Here is a 16,611-nt window from a genome sequence, read left to right as displayed (position 1 = left end):
TAGGATGGACAGGATGGATAGGATAGGATAGGATAGCATGATTGGGCATGTATGTACATAGCATTTCCTACACTGGTATACAAACTCGGTACAACAACTATATACCTGTGACAGCTTACGCTCACTCCGTAACACTATCCTTAATAACCCTGAGCGTGTTATACTTCGAACCCGGCAAGATCGCAGCCGCATTCTGTGCGCGTCTCCTCGCATCCGTCCAAATCATAAACTCCCCATACTCCTTCGGCATAACCTGCACATCACGGTCCACCAGGAACGTATAATGGAACATCCCCGTGCTCTTCTTCGTCCCGTGCTCGACGTCCCGGACCTTCGAGTCCACGCGGACTTGCACCTTGGTGTACTTCCCACCGTCACCACTGCCATCTTCTTCTCTCAGTCCTGTCGCGGGTGCGTCGTATGGCTCGGTGTACGACACTGTCGCCCTCAGATACAGGACACTGCCCACGGGAACCGGGTTCTCAAAGGTACTTGGATCCAGGGCTAAGAAGTTAGGACGGGTGTGGGAGAAAGATGCGGCGCAGCAGAAGGCCAGCTCGAAGGTGTGTTTTAGCAGGAAGCCGCCGAAGATCATGAAGCTGTGGCGGTTGCGGTCTTGGGGCTGCATGATCATGGCGCTGGTTAGGACGGTGGAGGACATAAAGGAGGTGTTTTGGGGCCGTTGAATAGGACTTTGGGGGTCTAGACTCATATTAGTGCGGAGTTTCAATGGATTGGCGGGACGGTGAGGGGGTACCTCGGTAGGAAACCTCTTGTTTCCACATAGAGTGGATGAGGTTTGATTCCTCGTCATCAGGCGCCTTTTCAAGCAAACTCCGCGTGCGGAGGGCTTTCTTGGCCTTGTAATTCTCTTCGCCCTTCGTGAACAACCCCTTCTCCTCTTCTGTCTCCAGCACCAGCGGCGCAACGTTGACTGGCTTCTTGGTGACGGGGTCAAGCGACACCATCGTAAACGCACAGGTAATCAACACATCATCTGGCTTGACGCTCTGCCCCTGCGGCGGGACCTTGGCAACCTGCAGGGAGATCTCCATACTCGATCGTCCTGTGGCGTAGGTGACCTGTCCGCTGAGTTCGAGGTCACAGATCTCCATCAGCGGATGCTCGATGGTAATACGATCCACGGCGGCGGTGACGGTTGTCACATTATCGCCTGTGTGTCGGTAGGCGATAATACCAGCCAGAGCATCGAGGTCCATAAGCAACGAGCCCAACCTACACCTCATCAGCACTTGCTTTGCATAACAATCCAGATACGGTGTCAGAAACACATACCGAATATGCCCCGTAGCATTCAAATAACTATCCAACAACCACTTATCCTGCGCCAATGGCAACACAACACTATAATGGCTATCACTCATCTTCTTCGGCGTCGTGTCCACCTTCGCCGCTGTCGAGGTTACGTTTGCATCTTTGGGACCTCCTCCGGCCGCGACGGCGGCTGCGGCGCGCGCTTCCTCACGGGATTTGGTGAGAGCTTCGATCCAGGGTGTTTTTACGCGGGAGGGCATGCGCGTGGGACGTTGAGGGGTTGCGGAGGATGCGACGTCGTGCGCCGGCGGTGTTGTGGTGAAAGTGCGGAGTGATGTTGGTGCTGTTGCTGCTGGTATGCGGGTTGTTGGCCGCGCGAGAGCGGCGGCGGTGCGTTTGCCCAGGAGCATTTTTGGTTATTTCAATTTGTATTAATGAGTTGGAGGTATATACAGAGCAAGAAGAGTGAGTCAAGGAGAAGTCAATTGAGTGAAGCTGGTTGGTTCCGATACTAAACCCGGGAACCCGGTGCCGGTCCCGGGGGGATTGGGTTTTCCCGCTCCGGGAGGAATCGGGTCGGTAGTATAGGCGGTAGTACATACTTGTGCCTCCACTTTTTCACCCGCCGCTTTCGCTGTGGGTGCGCCACACCGATAGGATATTCACACCGATAGAATAAAAATCCATCTCATCATACCCATCATCTTTACTATTCAATAGACATCGTCTACCATGCCTACTGAACGCGAAAATATCGAAGAACAAATTAAAAATGCCATTGCCACGTACGAACGCGATAAATCACAAAAAATTCGCCCTCTAGCAGAGGCATTTGATGTGCCTTACCAACGGCTCCTTCGACGCGTCAAAGGGCTACCTGGGCGAAATTCTACCAAGCCAGTTAACTATGCACTTGATAAGCATCAGGAGAATGCACTCAAACACTGGATTGAGCGATTAGATCAAGCTGGAGTGCCTCCAACAGCTAAAAGGATAGAAAAAAGTGCCAACTTGATCCTACAGCGTGCCCATACGGACCCAACTATCCCTCCCAAAAAAGTCAGCAAAGAATGGCCATATCGCTTTCTTGAACGCTTAGGACCTGAATATACACGGCTTAAACAAAGGCCAAAGGATCCAAAGCGCCTACAATCTCAGGATCTTGGGATAATTCAGAACTGGTATGATCGGTTAGAGATCCTCCTTAAACAGTATCAGATCCAGCCCCAGGACCTCTATAATTTCGATGAAATTGGCTTTATGGAGGGTCAGGGCCGTGGAGAAGTGGTAATCACTAAATATCCATCAAGAGCGCAACATCCTGGTGCCTCTTTTTCTCGTGGTTTAATCTCTGTTGTGGAGTGTATTTCTGCAGATGGATCGGTCCTTCCTCCCTGCATCATTCTCCCGGGAAAGGGCCATCTAGAGGACTGGTATACGCATTCAGATATGCCAGGAAACTGGATACTGGGAGTCTCACCAAATGGCTATATATCCGATGAAATAGCCTTTGAATGGATTAAACATTTCGACAAGCATACTAAGCAGCGATGTGTGGGTTTAGACTCTTTTCTTTATTGATCACATAGCAGTCAAGGCTAACTATTTCTTATTTAAATAGGCTGGTGTTTATCGGCTGCTTCTTATGGATAATCATGGATCTCACCTCACGTATGAATTCATTGAATACTGCGAGAAGAATCGGATTCTTCTCTACTCCTTCCCACCACATGCAACCCATTTTTTGCAGCCTTTAGATGGAAAGCCATTTAAACAGTACAAACACTATCATGGGCAGGCTGTCACTGAGGCTGCTATACTTGGATGGAGTGATTTTGAGAAGCGGGAGTTCCTTACAGTACTACCAGGTATTCGGAAGGAGACATTCAAGACCCATACTATCCAATCAGCCTTTAGAGATTGTGGAATCTTCCCTTTTGACCCCTCTCCTGTTATGGACGATCTGGAGAAACAAGCAGAGCCCATTCCAGATCTACAAATATGGGATGGTGACTCTATCTCTAGTGGTTCCGCCCAGAGCTCTCCTAAAACCATCAGGCAACTCCGGAAAGAAATCTCTAAGGCTCGGGCATCCTTGGATAAGATTGATGGTCATCTATCTGCTTTATCACCAGGCTTAAATAGGCGTTTGGAGAGGATATTTAGTGGTGGTCTAACTCAGGCGGAATCCAGTGATCAAACAGCCATGGAGTTGGACCGATATCTCAAAGCTGCAGCACACCAATCTAAGCCAAAATCTCGTCGACAAGTTCCTGGACTTAGCCACTCTGGTGTACTATCAGTGCAGGATGCCAACAGGCGAATTGGTGCCCGAAAGAAGGCAGAAGAAAAGAAGGAAGGGCGGCGACTTGGACAGTCTATTAGGACTTCTTTGGCCACCACTCACCGCAGATATGACCGATTGGAGCTATGGATGATGGGAATTGATGAAAATGCCGACCAGGAAACTATTGATAGTATTTTAAACAAAAACCGATGAATATAACATGTGTTATTAGACATCCATATAAGGGTATATGATATTATTATTCTATCGGTGTGAATATCCTATCGGTGTGGCGCACCCACAGCGAAAGCGGCGGGTGAAAAAGTGGAGGCACAAGTACATTGTACTTCGCAGACAGGCTGGTAGAGGATTCTGAGCAGATCGATGACATCATAGGGCAGAAGTACATCCCTGCATCGATCATATCAAGTGAATTATATTAATCAGAGTAGATACTATATCCATGGCAAATACTTTTATTCGCACTAGCCAACTGCAACGAGATATACGGTGACCCCAGTACCCGAGGCGCAACCATCAGTCCATATCCTCAGCATCGTTCCGGATACCGGTCAGTCCACCAGGAGGCCAACATCCGCGACACCATCCGTTCAACATCGGTTTCCCTTCTCGCCCGAGAACGTTTTCCGTCAATCTTCAAGGTGCGCGTACGTATACCTGGATATTGAGGAGAGATAATGCTTAGAAATGATAGAAGTGCCGGGTTAGGGCTGGCTCTCGCCCGAGAGCGCGTCAAGATGAAGTCATTGATAAGATGTGCTGCGACTATATAAACGCTACAACTCCAGAGAACAAAAACAAGCATTGAATAGGGACCGGAATCAAGCAAATAAAAGGGTCGCAGAGAGACAATGGACGCAAATAACCCCAACATCGAGAAGCGATCAACCCCCCAGTGGGCGTTGTATCAGCGCGAGAACTTCTGGAAGGCCAACGATGGACAGGTGCCGCCGTTCAACACTCGTACGCTTCTTTATCCCCCAATTATGCTTGAACACAAAAATCAATGGCTGACCATGGATGGCAGACCCTATCAAACTCGAACAACGAGCCCGCGAACGTCTCACCGAGTCCGGCTGGTACGTCCCCACCATATATATCCATTAATGGTACATCATACTAACGAAGCAGGTATTACGCCTCCTCCAACGCTGGCATGTCCAACACCCACCTAGCGAACCGCCAAGCCTTCTACCGCCACCGCATAATCCCCAACCAACTCGTCGACACCAACAACCGCGACACGACCACCGAGATCTTCGGCCACAAGGTCGCCGCGCCCATTGGCTTCGCACCAATCGGTATCAACAAGATCTATAACCCGCTCGCGGAGTTACCAGTGGCCAAGGTTGCGGGAGAGCTAAATATCCCGTATTGTCTGTCGACGGCTGGGAGTACCGCGATTGAGAAAGTGGGCGAAGCAAATTGTAATGGGCCAAGGTTCTTTCAGTTGTATATGCCGCATGATGATGAGTTGACGCTGTCGTTGCTGAACCGTGCGTGGAAGAGTGGGTTTGATGCAGTTATGTTGACGACGGATACGTGGCAGCTTGGTTGGAGACATGATGATGTCGCGAGCTCCAATTATGCGTTCTACCGCGGTATTGGTGCGGACTTGGGTCTTAGTGACCCTGTTTTCCAGAAACGGTGTCGTGAGGACGGCATCGACCCCGAGAAAGATGTCCTCGCTGCGTCGACGAAGTGGATTGATTCGATCTGGCACGGTCGTGCGTGGTCGTGGGAGAAGATTCCTTGGCTCATTGAGCAGTGGAAGAAGATTTCTGGAGGTCGTCCGTTCGCAATCAAGGGCATTCAATCCGTGAAAGACGCGAGGAAATGCGTTGAGTACGGCGTCGACGGGATTGTCGTGAGTAACCACGCAGGCCGGCAGATTGACGGCGCAATCGCCAGTCTTGACGCACTGGAGAATATCGCAAATGCTGTTGGCGACAAACTGTATATCATGTTCGACTCTGGCGTGCGTGGCGCGAGTGATGTCGTCAAGGCGCTGGCGCTTGGAGCGAAGTTCGTGTTTGTTGGGAGACTTTGGGTTTGGGGATTGAGTATTATGGGTGAAGAGGGGGTTAGGCATGTTATGAAGAGTTTGTTGGCGGATTTGGATATTCTGATGAGTGTGGGTGGGTTTAATAAGGTTGAAGAATTTGGGAAGGATATTCTGGGTAAGCACCCTTCTACCTAGTTGCGGTATTTGGATGCTAACGTCTGCAGAATCATACCCTAAGTCGTACAGTTTGATCCCGGATAAGGTGCTGTAACCACCTGAATTATGAACTATGGGCAATGAAGGTATATATTTTGAGCAATGTGTCCACTTTTGAGAAAACGTATTTGCCAGGTGCAAACGAACAAACGAATGTATATAGAACGTACGACGAATGTATGGGTATGCCCCTGTACAGATAAGTGATAGTATAGGACAGGCGAAAGAAAGAAAAACATCCCCGTATACTGGATGCAAACTAGAGTGTTCAAATGTTCGGGATTACGCCCAGAACATGCAAGCCACCAGCAAAACTGGCCAACCGAGGCGTGGGACTGCGGCCACGGCACCAGAGTCAGCCTCCGTCGAACTAGCAGAAGCACCAGATGATGTATTGCTAGAGGCATCGTCAGACCCGGATCCAGATGACGAAGCGGTCTCAGCCTCGCTACCTGCATCCGAGCCCTCGACACTATCGGCTTCCTCCATTTTCTCCTCGGAAGTGACAACAGGCGCGGTTTCGCCCTTTTTACCACCAAGTCCAATGCGGTTGTTATCATAGTCAAAGACAGAGTAGACGTTCTTCAGGAACACATCACCCACAAGCCACTCGTCATCGCCAAAAGACTGGTATCCCACAATGGTGGAGATACAGCTATCGCCGGCTTTCTGTCCAACGTAGTCCTTGGGGGAAATGTTGTAGCTGACACCAGAGAATGTGATGCGAATTTCAGCATCCGAGTCGCAAGGGAGGACGAAGTTTTGGCCGGACGATGTGGCACCGGGGATGAGCGAGTGAACTGTTTTAGCATCGTCAGGAGGTAGCATCATGTACGATGTACCTGTGTCAAGGATGGCACCCTTGCCAGTGAAGTTGCAGGCCTCACCGTTAACGGTGACATCGTCGACAGGGATTTCCCAGCGGTTGCTCGAGGAAATGGTATAGGTGTAGGTAATGTTACCGTCCAGTTTGGACTCATCGACACCACCAAAGGTAACAGTTCCACCCTGTTTATCGTCCGAACCCCGAGAGAGACTGAATCCGACAATGTTCGACTCCAGCATGTTCCCCTTTTGCACAAAATCCATGAACGTAGGAGTTCCAAATCCAGTATCATTCGTCCGACTCAAACCCAACAGACCATCCATCGGATACGACAGGAAATCATCCGACGCCTTCGACGCCAACCCAAAAGTAATGTTGACTGTCAAGTCCGCGATGGTAATAGTATCCCACCCAACAAGACCATTCACCGTACCCGTACCATATTGCACCGTCCACGCCGTATTGGTCATCTGCAGAGTATTTGATGCGCCTTCCCCAAAACTATCATGCTGCTTGCAAGCTGTGCTCGAGCAGTCCGAGGAAAACACCCAGCTGTCACTTCCCCCCGTGTCCAGTAACATCCGCATCTCCTGCTTCTGCGAACCAACTTGCACCACGGCAAAGTATGAGAAGTCGTTTCCGTCTTGGTTGACGGCCGCGCTGTTAGATTGGGACGGGGGATCGGACATGACGACTTTGTAATCGTTGTCGCGGCGGACAGGGAGTTTTTGGAGGTCGAGGGTTAAGAGGTTGTTGGACCCGGACTGAGTATCTTCAGAGTCATCTTGCTGGAGTTTCCACGGTAGGAATCGACGACGGAGGTTGGACAGAAGAGGACCGCTGATGGAGACTTCGGCGTTGAGACTGTAGGGGTAAAAAGCCGTGACGGAGGTGGAGAGGGAAGCGGCGGCGAGGAGGGACGCTGTGAGACGCATGACAGCGGTCTAAAGAACAGTCTATGTACAATAATCTATAAATTCGAAGTCATTGGAGCGAGGAGTGAGGGACGAGAGCCAGAGGCCAGCCTCGTTTTAACGGCTCAGGGCGTTAATGCAAGCGACTTGGGATAAATGATCGACAAACAGCAAAGAAAGAGCAAAGGAAGAAAGCAAACTGAAACACAGAAGAACGAATGAGAGTGAGAGATGCAATAGCGAATAAAGGAAGGACTGAAACAGACAAATAGCAAAAGAAAGGAATATATACAGCTGCCTCCGTACAAAGACAAGGCATCAAAAAGGAAAAGAGGGGAGAGTTCGGTACTATGCACGAAACAGCCAATAGGAGACTGCCAATGCTATGGGGCTGCCCAAACCATCTTCGAACAGGTAACAATGCGAAGATCCTTCACACATTAAGCCAGATTAGGCGCTTGGTGCAGTTCCCCTGAACGCATGATGTCATTGACAGCTATAGAGCATGGAGTACATACGAAATTAGAGTATGTTATAGACTGAAGCGGCATGGCCGGGTCTAGAATCCACTACATGGTAATACCTGCATTTTTGATTGGTTTATCGAGTCTCCGCTTCTTGCCGCCACATTGTCTGGACCCTGGCACGTGAATTGTCTTTGTATTCCGCGACTAAACGAGGTCCATATAGAGAGGTCTAGCTTTAACGAAAGAGGTAGGTGTATAATGCCTAACGAAAATATGTGCGCATACGCAGCTGATTGAGTGCTTGATTAGCTATACGTGCGTACACACTGGCCTATATGAAGAATCTCCTGGTCTCGCTACTCGGGCCGACTATTTGCCCGATTGATTCTCATCTGTACATATATGGTGACTTTCGACTTAGCCAATGAGAAGTGGACGTTCTCCAGATACAGACTCAATCCGAGATCGACACAAAGAATGATCCAAAGTTCCAAGCGAGAGAACACCTTGTGCAGAGAAGCGAGCTCCATGGAGTGGCGCTCTCAGCACAAATAAGGCAAAATAATGAAATAAATAAACTCGTCAGGTCCATCGAAATGGCCCAAAATTTCTGGGACAACGGCCGCCCCCCTCTTGGCCGGGTTTTCGCTGCTTCTGGATATAGAAGTCGAGCAGCAACCGCCTATCAGGGCCACGTTCAAGTTAGCTGGGGGCTCATTCAAATGCCGTCTAATCGGACGGGACGAAACACTGTTAGTAACCATGGTCGATGCGTTGATATGAAGAGTCACTGAATCCCTGCGCAGATCAATACCGAAGGCACGCGCAAATTCAATCTACCCGATGAAATTATCCAGCCTGCGGTTGGCTTAGACGATGACATGTGAGTTTTTAAACTGGGTAGAAGAACTGGCTGGACGCAGGATCAGTACAGCGACCTCTATTCGGCTCATCTACGAGTCCATGACGAACATTGGAACCTGCAGGGGGAAAACACAAAAGAGCACTCAGTTGTGGGTCTTAAAGGAGAACACTTTTCTCTGGAGGGGGGCTCTGGTGCTTTCGTTTCTGATCGCACTCTTGCTCTGGTGGGAATTGGTTTTTTGGGGTCATAGCTTGCAGAAAGTCGGCTATATTACCTCCCGTGAAAATCTGTTTAGAGACATACAAGCGATTACCGGGGCCATTGCCGTCCGTGTACCTACCTAGCGGGTTGAAGATGGACCATGAGACCGAGATTCCTTTTTCTTCTCTTGTCCGTGATCGTTTGCGGTTTCCGTCCTTCAAGTTGCTTTTATCACACTGAGCCTTGCCTCATCAAGTACACACATGGGAAGGAGGAATTGGGGCATGGAATCAAGCTCGAGGGGAACTGAGGGATTTGAGTGAGGGTGATTTGAATTGAAGAGCAACGCCGTGGAGAAATCGGATGCAATGAAGGTTATCACGAATCTATAGAGGGTGGAACAGGGGTCCGGATGAAGATGACCCGTCATTCAGCATCTGTAACTGATTGAGAGAACCCGGACGAGCTGGTTTCCTCCAGAATCTCCATTCTGCGCTTCTCCGACCTGGGATCTACTTGCTTTGTCTTTTTCTCTTGCTTCTTTCCTTCCTTCATACTTATTTAGTTTTTTCCCATTCAATTGTGGACAAGGGTTTCTTTCTTGGCGCCAGCGAGCACGACGCCGAGCCTCCCATGGTTGCCTTCTGCTGGAAATAGAAAATTGCCTTTCAGTTCACTTCGTTATGTCGCCACTGGCCTGCGTGAAAATTTTATGTTGATACCAGGGATAGTCTACTAAGAACCTGTTCATGTGGATTCGCGGGCTTCCATCGTTCCGTATGGGTTTGTTCCTTCAGCGCACTACTCCCTGTAGCATATGCAAGGCAATTGGCACACAGGCCTGCAGAAATTGAACACAGAATCCTTAGATAATTTTTTTTCGGAACAAAGTGTGCTGTCTATCATTCTCAATCCCCAGGATCACATCCACCTTGGAGGAAAGTGAGGACTTCGTAGGGAGGAACAATTGATACCCTCATTCAGTCACCTAGGTTCGGGCAGCCCTATATAAAAATTATCTCCGAAGCTGGACTCATGTGCCATTGCTACTGCTCTTGAATTCTACATTAGCTGGTATACTCTGGCTAGAAACATGGTGATTGCGGAGCGCGGAACACGGAGTTTTTATTTGCAGTAGCAGTAGTAAGCAGACATAAGGTATACTCATTCGCCAAATTCAATTTGAGATACGCAGCTCTTTCACATCAAACCGGACAATTTCATTCTGACAGACGGTATATTTGGGATATGTTCATCCCAACACAGATACCTGCTAGCAAAGGCTGTCTTCATAACGGCAATTGCCTTGTGAATGGGCGATTCTTGGAGTCGAAAGTCGAAAATTCGTTTATTATAACAGACATCCATATCGAATATCTCGCTTTTACTTGCTGTGGTTCGTTCCGCACGGGAATGACTTGTTCTTCTTGAGGGTAGGCCAAAATCTTTCGTGTCCGTCGCTCGAACAGCTCCACTATTTCTGGGCCCAAAAACTGCTCTGATGTACTCACTGGCACTATCACTCCTCCGGAAACACGTGGACACATCGCCTTGCGGTACTGAAGAGCTGCATTTAGGCTCTACGAAATCCTTTCTCCGATAATTTGCTGATGACAGTTGGAGATACCAGGCGGGAGCTCCTCTGCCACGTCAGGGCGCGAGACGTACACGGGCCGGTATAAAAGGAGATAAATGACATCAAGGGAACAATGAGCCGATTGGCTCCATAAAAGAAATGATTTGTGGGCTAGGTCTACCGCCTGGATCAGATCTGAGCTTGGCTCCCTCGGATTAGATAGTTGCTTGAGTTCCTATAAGTTCGAAATGTCTCCCTGATTCCCCAACTTGGATGTGGCTCTCGTTTCATCATGGCGTCAGTGCAGCGGACATGGAAGCATTAATGAAGCGAGCACTGATCCGTGACTCCCCAAGTGGCTTTTCCTTACACGCATCGGCGCTCGTCTGCAATAAAGGCACAGTAAGGGGTTTGATTGTTTCCTTTTGATTTCATGGGGCTTTGATTATGTTATAATATGCTGGAAGATATGTTGTGAAATGTAGATAAAGTTCTTATTGGTCAAGACTGATAATAAGTTAGATAGTAAGGTGTCGTTAATATATGTATTAATGGCTCGGTGAGCGTTCGACATGCGGACTCGATTGTCTAATAGAACCCGTGATATGTATAGAGCCGGAAATGTTGCGAAACTTATTTCGAATTCAATTCATGACTTGTTCCGTCAGGTAGCAGTAAAATAGCCTGCTTACCTGGTCGAGAACTGAATGATCAAGGTGTTGACAATTGATTCGTCATCCCCTTGGGGGACTCCTCCTCATCACTGGCCATTCCGGAGGGTTAGATTCTGGGTCGAACTGATGAGATGCCTCCGCGGTGGTCTTTTGCTCGAGAGTTAGTACTTATGGAAGCAACAAACCGGCAAAAGTGGGAATCCTACGTTACCAATATTTCGACACGAGAGACCTCATGATCACTCCCCCACAACGTATGCTGGGACTCGCGTTGGGCACTGCCAGGAGTCGAGCGTCCCATTTGAGATTTTGAGAATTCGATACACCATGGCGTTTTCTTGTATGGTTGGTCGATAATGAGAATTGTTCCTGCCTTTTCACGAGATACCAATCATACCGAAGCCCTCGAGAATTATGTGATTCAGGGCTTTTTCGACCTCTTGGCCATACATCATGCAACGGCACTGGAGCAGCGTATCAGATATTATAGCTGTGACTCGCATGGATGGGAAGTATGTCTTCGCAACATTATGAGGGTTGTTGGTTTGTATTTTGTATTTTTGAAGTAGGAACCGACGTTCTTCTCTTCAAAATTCCAGCGACCTGATAAAGATGAGATCTTCTACATACAGCGCATGATTTGCCGCCTTATTTATGTCCAACTTGGTGGCTTTCCGACAAATATCGGTGCTGGTACCTGTATGTGCGGTTAGATCCCAACGCAGCTAAGGGAGCGTGTACCTGATACATACACTGTCCGGCAAGCAAGAACCGCCCGAAAGACTGGAATTTGCGCGGAGCATCCGGTACAAAGCCGTGACAGACGACTTTTTCCTGTCTAGAGTACTCTGGTAGAAAGTTTTTGAAGCTTCCTGTTGGCACGAGACATCTAGGACTTGGACGCCGGCGGCGTGGCGTTGTGGTAGCGTCCCGAGGCAGCCCCCATTATTGGGAACTTTTCCTAGAGAAAGTTCTACCACTGGGAGGTCGTGAGTTCGATTCTCACCACTGGCACATTATACCACCATGTGGCCTTTTTCCGAGGAATTTGGCATGCTACGGCACCCGGGAGCATCTAGGGGCTCCCAAAAAAGAAGTAAGTGAGCGTTCTCTAGTCTATCACACACGGTGTGGGGTGTTAGAGGACCTTTTCCCAGCCTCTAACCCCTAAGGATGCTTACGAAGAACGGCCTAGGCCAATTAACAGTTTGAATCACATCAAGCTCAGATGTAAAAAGGAGCGGATGGTAAGCTCATGCCTCAGCTAAGCTACTTATCCCTAGGGATAGGGTACGGTCCTTATGGACAAGGAATCATGGGTTCTTTACCCGTCGAAGGTGGCTAGAGTGAACTAGCCAATAATACAAGGAGGGTTAGGAACTTTCTTAGGGCCCTATAGCCACAGTTATCGTAGCGCTATAGGGGCATAAGAAATAAGTACTGCCCAAATGCCCTGCGCAGACAAGGCGGATTGGGGCGAGGAAAAGGCTACGAATGGTCAAGAAAAAAGATGTTAAGAAAAAACTGAATGTACTGAATAAGTCTACCATCTTGGTAGCGGTCTGTCATAGCCCCTAGGGCTCGGTATGGACCTTAAACTTGATTAAATAAATAAATAAATAAATAATAGGACTTGGACTTCCTATATTCGGCCAGAAGTGATCAGAGTTCGAATTTTAATTTAGATCTCATGCCACTATATCGCAATGGGAGGCCATCTAGCAAGATTTCAGTTAAGGGGGCCTCCATTAAGGCGAGCTGCGGAACTTACTGGTTGTTCAAGATGGAGGCCACTCTGGAGTAGTCATCCCTTCCCAATCAATGTCAATAGGCTTATTGTGATAAAAACCACATATTAGGCCATGGTGAAGGAATTTGTGATAACATTTGCTGGAAAATGAGGGTATACAATTAGTTTCCCATGCCGTCTTCACGTCTTGGTGCCGATGTGCGCGCACCCGCGCCCCTTCTTGACACCTTATCTCTTCACCAAACCTCTGTGTTTTGCCGGTTTGGGCTACACGTGACGAATTCCTTCACAATTCGGTTCAGCCGTTGCCATCTCTCCACCAACAGGTTATAGCGCTGTGGACTTGCACCATACTGGCTGATCCCAGCAAGTGGACCTTTTTTACAAGCTTTTTCGATCTCCGCCTCTCGCAAAGGGAATTCTGGGCCGTCATCGGCTTGAGTGGTAGCTTGTAGGGGATGAAGCGATAAAGTTGGATGTGTTCGCACGCGATTCATCAGGAGAGTCTGACTGGATAAGTTCAACTGCGCCTAGAAACACCCACCTGCGTGGCAGCGCTTTGCCTGAGAGGAAGTAAGTCTTTGCTTTTTCTATTCATCACAAGGCTGCTGCGATAATATACGTCCAAGCCAACTCGGATTCACGGATGCGCTCCATCATCTCAGCACAACTCCATCGATTGGCGCTATCACAAGTCTTGCGAGTCTGTCGAGGTCAGTACCACTTCTCGATCCGAGAAATGAAATTCGGAATGGCATAGTAACAGTAACTCACATTGTCTTCTGTTAACGCCGTTGACTGAGGTGGGGAGCAGTGCAGAGTTGTTGTTTGCTCGGTGGTGCTTTACGCCCAACGGAATTATCGAACTGGAATTGCTCCTATTATAGCTAGGATGGGGAGATAGATAAAGATACGTCGTTCTGCGTGCACACTAGCAGTGGCTGTGTTGAGCCGAGCCTGAGCGCATTAGCGTCCGTACACCGTTGTGTGGCAAGTGAAGCGAAGCTCTTGTCGCGCCCTCAATACGGTACCAGAAGGCCATACAGGTTCTCCGATGCCAAAAGTATCATGAAGAAGTATAAAAGTGGCCGATGGACTATCACAGACATGATGCTTTCTGAATCATCAACTTTCCATTGAATATCAGTCAAGGGCGCGAGCTTTATCGTACGATCTTAACAGAGGCCATAGCTCCGGATGTAGGAGGCAAGTGCTTCTCCATACAATTGTTGTGGTGCTTTCATCAACAAGTAAAACTCTTGTGTGCTCTCTACCTCCCCATCACATCTGGCGCCATTTCTGTAAGTTGGCCATCAAGTAGCGACACTCAATTGTACCACAGTACTCAATCCATCACGAGCTTCTGGTACTCTTTGCCGCAGGCAGGGGACGAAAACTGTACTAAAAACCGTATAGGTCTGGAGCACTCCAGACAGGCCCCATGGGCCTCGCGAGATTGACCTCGGGGCCTCGTATCGCCTTGAGGAAGTCTGATTTCAGGTAAGAATTCATGGAAGAGCTTGGATAAAGCGATCTGGTCGTGAGTAATGCGGTTCTAGTGGTTGTCGGGCTTCGAACAAAACAGGGTTTGCCTAATAGGCCAGGTAGATGCCAGGTAATCGAAGGACGTTTTGATTATCAGCAACAGCGCGCGAATGCCGACTCCAGAAGGACCGACGAAGCATTAGTACTGACCATGTCGGTCTCATGACGATGCCAGTCGATAATTTAGTTACCGCGACAACTTCATGGGAAAGATTCTAGGGACTCGACAGATGAGTGAGATTAATTTATTCCGGGCTCTTCTGTTCGTTGTTATCGAGCTTCACAATGAGCTTTTGGGAAATGGATGAACTGTTAGCGAAATATCCCGTCCACAGACAAATCATCTCATCAAAGATAGATACTTAGGGCTAAGCGCCTGAATGCTAAATGGTGTTACCATACCACTCATTTTCCGTGGTGATGCACACACTGATAATCATGCCCTATACGTCGAATCCTGAAACCAGGCTTCATTCTGCTGACTTAATTATCCCATGCAGCTGCATCACTCGGATAGATTGCAGTCACAGCTTGTTCGGACTTCATGCATCAGCCCCTCTTGATGATAGTATGCTCTTCGATTTCATTTCGCTCTATCGCATTCGTAGGTGCTTGATGGCTAACTTTCGATACTCAGCCAGATCGTTGATGGCTTGCTGAAGGAGGTCGGGATTATCTCTGGAGGCGCTTAGGCAATAGTCAGCACAGCTTCCAACCCAAATACGACATAATATTCACTTACCTCCAACTTCCGTAGACACAAGCCCAAAAAACACAGCAGCAAAACATTACTTCGACTGCCGCAAGGATATACTTTAAGACGATCTGTTTCGTATATGGCATGTAAAAATCAGGTCTAGTGATAAGATATCGTCAGGTCATTAATATTCGGAGTCCAGACATATTTGTGGAGAAATTCGAGACTGAGCTCACCTTTCAAAATTTCTTTCCCGGAGACATAACATAGTAATTCGTTTCTCTGCGTCATGTTTGTACAAGCAATTGCCAATCATACCGAGCATACCTGTGGACGTAAGTTGCCATTTCCCCTCTCCAGCCCTCTCCAAGGAGCGAGCGGGCGCCACCTAGCTTGGATGTTGGAGAGTTAGACAAAAGCAGGCCACTATGAGGCCGATCTCTATGCTTTCGGAATCAGAGTATGCACAATGGAGTTTCCTACATATGATAGTTCGAGTTTAACGTTACGTTCGCCTCTTGGGCCCTTTTGGAACAGTCACTGGCTCGTTAAGAGGCTTCGAAGCCAGCCTAGGACTGCTGACAGCCGAGCCCTAAGGAGAGCTCCGGGGGTCTCAGGCTGATGCTGTCAAGATAGCCTGGAAAATATCGCCAACATTGTAACAATGTCCAAAGCGCAAAAACCATTGCAAGGTAGTTTAATGTGAATAGGATGTTCAATGGTGTCTGAGGAGAAGCTTTTTGGCTTGGGTCATGTCGAATTGCAGGGCCCAAATGCATGTTTCCGAATCGAAATTTCGACATGTGGGCGCGACTGCCAAATCCAAGGTAGGCCTCATGACAGTCCATGATAAAACTCACCAGCTATTCAAGCGTTATTGTCAAGAAATCAGTCAATCAAATCCAAGGTAATATTATGACTTACCCTGAATTGCCCGTGAGGTTTGTATATAGGGGTAATTGTAGAGCAAACAATTGTGATATAAACATAAGTTGCAGATCATCGGTCGAAAGGCTCGTTGTCAAGGAAGCCCGTGTTCACCAGCCGGTATTGAGGCATAAATCATGAATCCTCAGGAGAAGGTTTTAATGCCCTCTGGTCCGGTTCATGCAACACCCTGGGGGTATATAAATTGGCAAGCTGCGAAATTCGAGGCCCGAAAAAAGCGAAGAAATCGACGGGGCACAAGGAAGTACCAAGTATGGTGTCGCAGGTATTCTTCGAGGTTTAATGGAGGACGAGCACTGTCGAGGACTTCATTGCATGGAGACGACTAAGCGCAACACTGATGC

General features: G+C 48.5%; 5 protein-coding genes and 1 non-coding gene across 6 annotated transcripts; 4 read left to right on the top strand and 2 right to left on the bottom strand.

The window, feature by feature from the left end:
- Nucleotides 1–121: 121 nt before the first annotated feature.
- Nucleotides 122–1,685, bottom strand: ACHE_20608S (putative acyl-CoA thioester hydrolase; the record flags this gene model as incomplete). The annotated part of the gene is made up of 3 exons (XM_043284928.1): nucleotides 122–702; nucleotides 758–1,236; nucleotides 1,297–1,685. The coding sequence occupies 3 exons, from the start codon at nucleotides 1,683–1,685 to the stop codon at nucleotides 122–124; spliced, it is 1,449 nt and encodes a 482-aa protein (XP_043133671.1).
- Nucleotides 1,686–2,007: 322 nt separating this feature from the next.
- Nucleotides 2,008–3,775, top strand: ACHE_20606A (transposase; the record flags this gene model as incomplete). The annotated part of the gene is made up of 2 exons (XM_043284927.1): nucleotides 2,008–2,829; nucleotides 2,897–3,775. The coding sequence occupies 2 exons, from the start codon at nucleotides 2,008–2,010 to the stop codon at nucleotides 3,773–3,775; spliced, it is 1,701 nt and encodes a 566-aa protein (XP_043133670.1).
- Nucleotides 3,776–4,434: 659 nt separating this feature from the next.
- Nucleotides 4,435–5,859, top strand: ACHE_20605A (L-lactate dehydrogenase; the record flags this gene model as incomplete). Its single annotated transcript, XM_043284926.1, has 4 exons — nucleotides 4,435–4,546; nucleotides 4,611–4,662; nucleotides 4,715–5,763; nucleotides 5,813–5,859. The coding sequence occupies 4 exons, from the start codon at nucleotides 4,435–4,437 to the stop codon at nucleotides 5,857–5,859; spliced, it is 1,260 nt and encodes a 419-aa protein (XP_043133669.1).
- Nucleotides 5,860–6,086: 227 nt separating this feature from the next.
- Nucleotides 6,087–7,565, bottom strand: ACHE_20604S (uncharacterized protein; the record flags this gene model as incomplete). Its single annotated transcript, XM_043284925.1, has 1 exon — nucleotides 6,087–7,565. The coding sequence occupies one exon, from the start codon at nucleotides 7,563–7,565 to the stop codon at nucleotides 6,087–6,089; it is 1,479 nt and encodes a 492-aa protein (XP_043133668.1).
- A 1,042-nt stretch (nucleotides 7,566–8,607) lies between these two features.
- On the top strand, nucleotides 8,608–8,898 carry ACHE_20603A (uncharacterized protein; the record flags this gene model as incomplete). Its single annotated transcript, XM_043284924.1, has 2 exons — nucleotides 8,608–8,763; nucleotides 8,818–8,898. The coding sequence occupies 2 exons, from the start codon at nucleotides 8,608–8,610 to the stop codon at nucleotides 8,896–8,898; spliced, it is 237 nt and encodes a 78-aa protein (XP_043133667.1).
- Nucleotides 8,899–12,229: 3,331 nt separating this feature from the next.
- On the top strand, nucleotides 12,230–12,341 carry ACHE_t20016A. Its single transcript has one exon. It is a non-coding gene; the product is annotated as a tRNA-Asn (tRNA).
- The last annotated feature ends 4,270 nt before the right edge of the window (nucleotides 12,342–16,611 follow it).

This window comes from Aspergillus chevalieri, chromosome 2 (assembly GCF_016861735.1).
Source record: "Aspergillus chevalieri M1 DNA, chromosome 2, nearly complete sequence".
Classification (NCBI taxonomy): domain Eukaryota; kingdom Fungi; phylum Ascomycota; class Eurotiomycetes; order Eurotiales; family Aspergillaceae; genus Aspergillus; species Aspergillus chevalieri.
The sequence above is the reverse complement of the archived record's forward strand: the minus strand, read 5'-3'. Positions and strand labels throughout refer to the sequence as shown.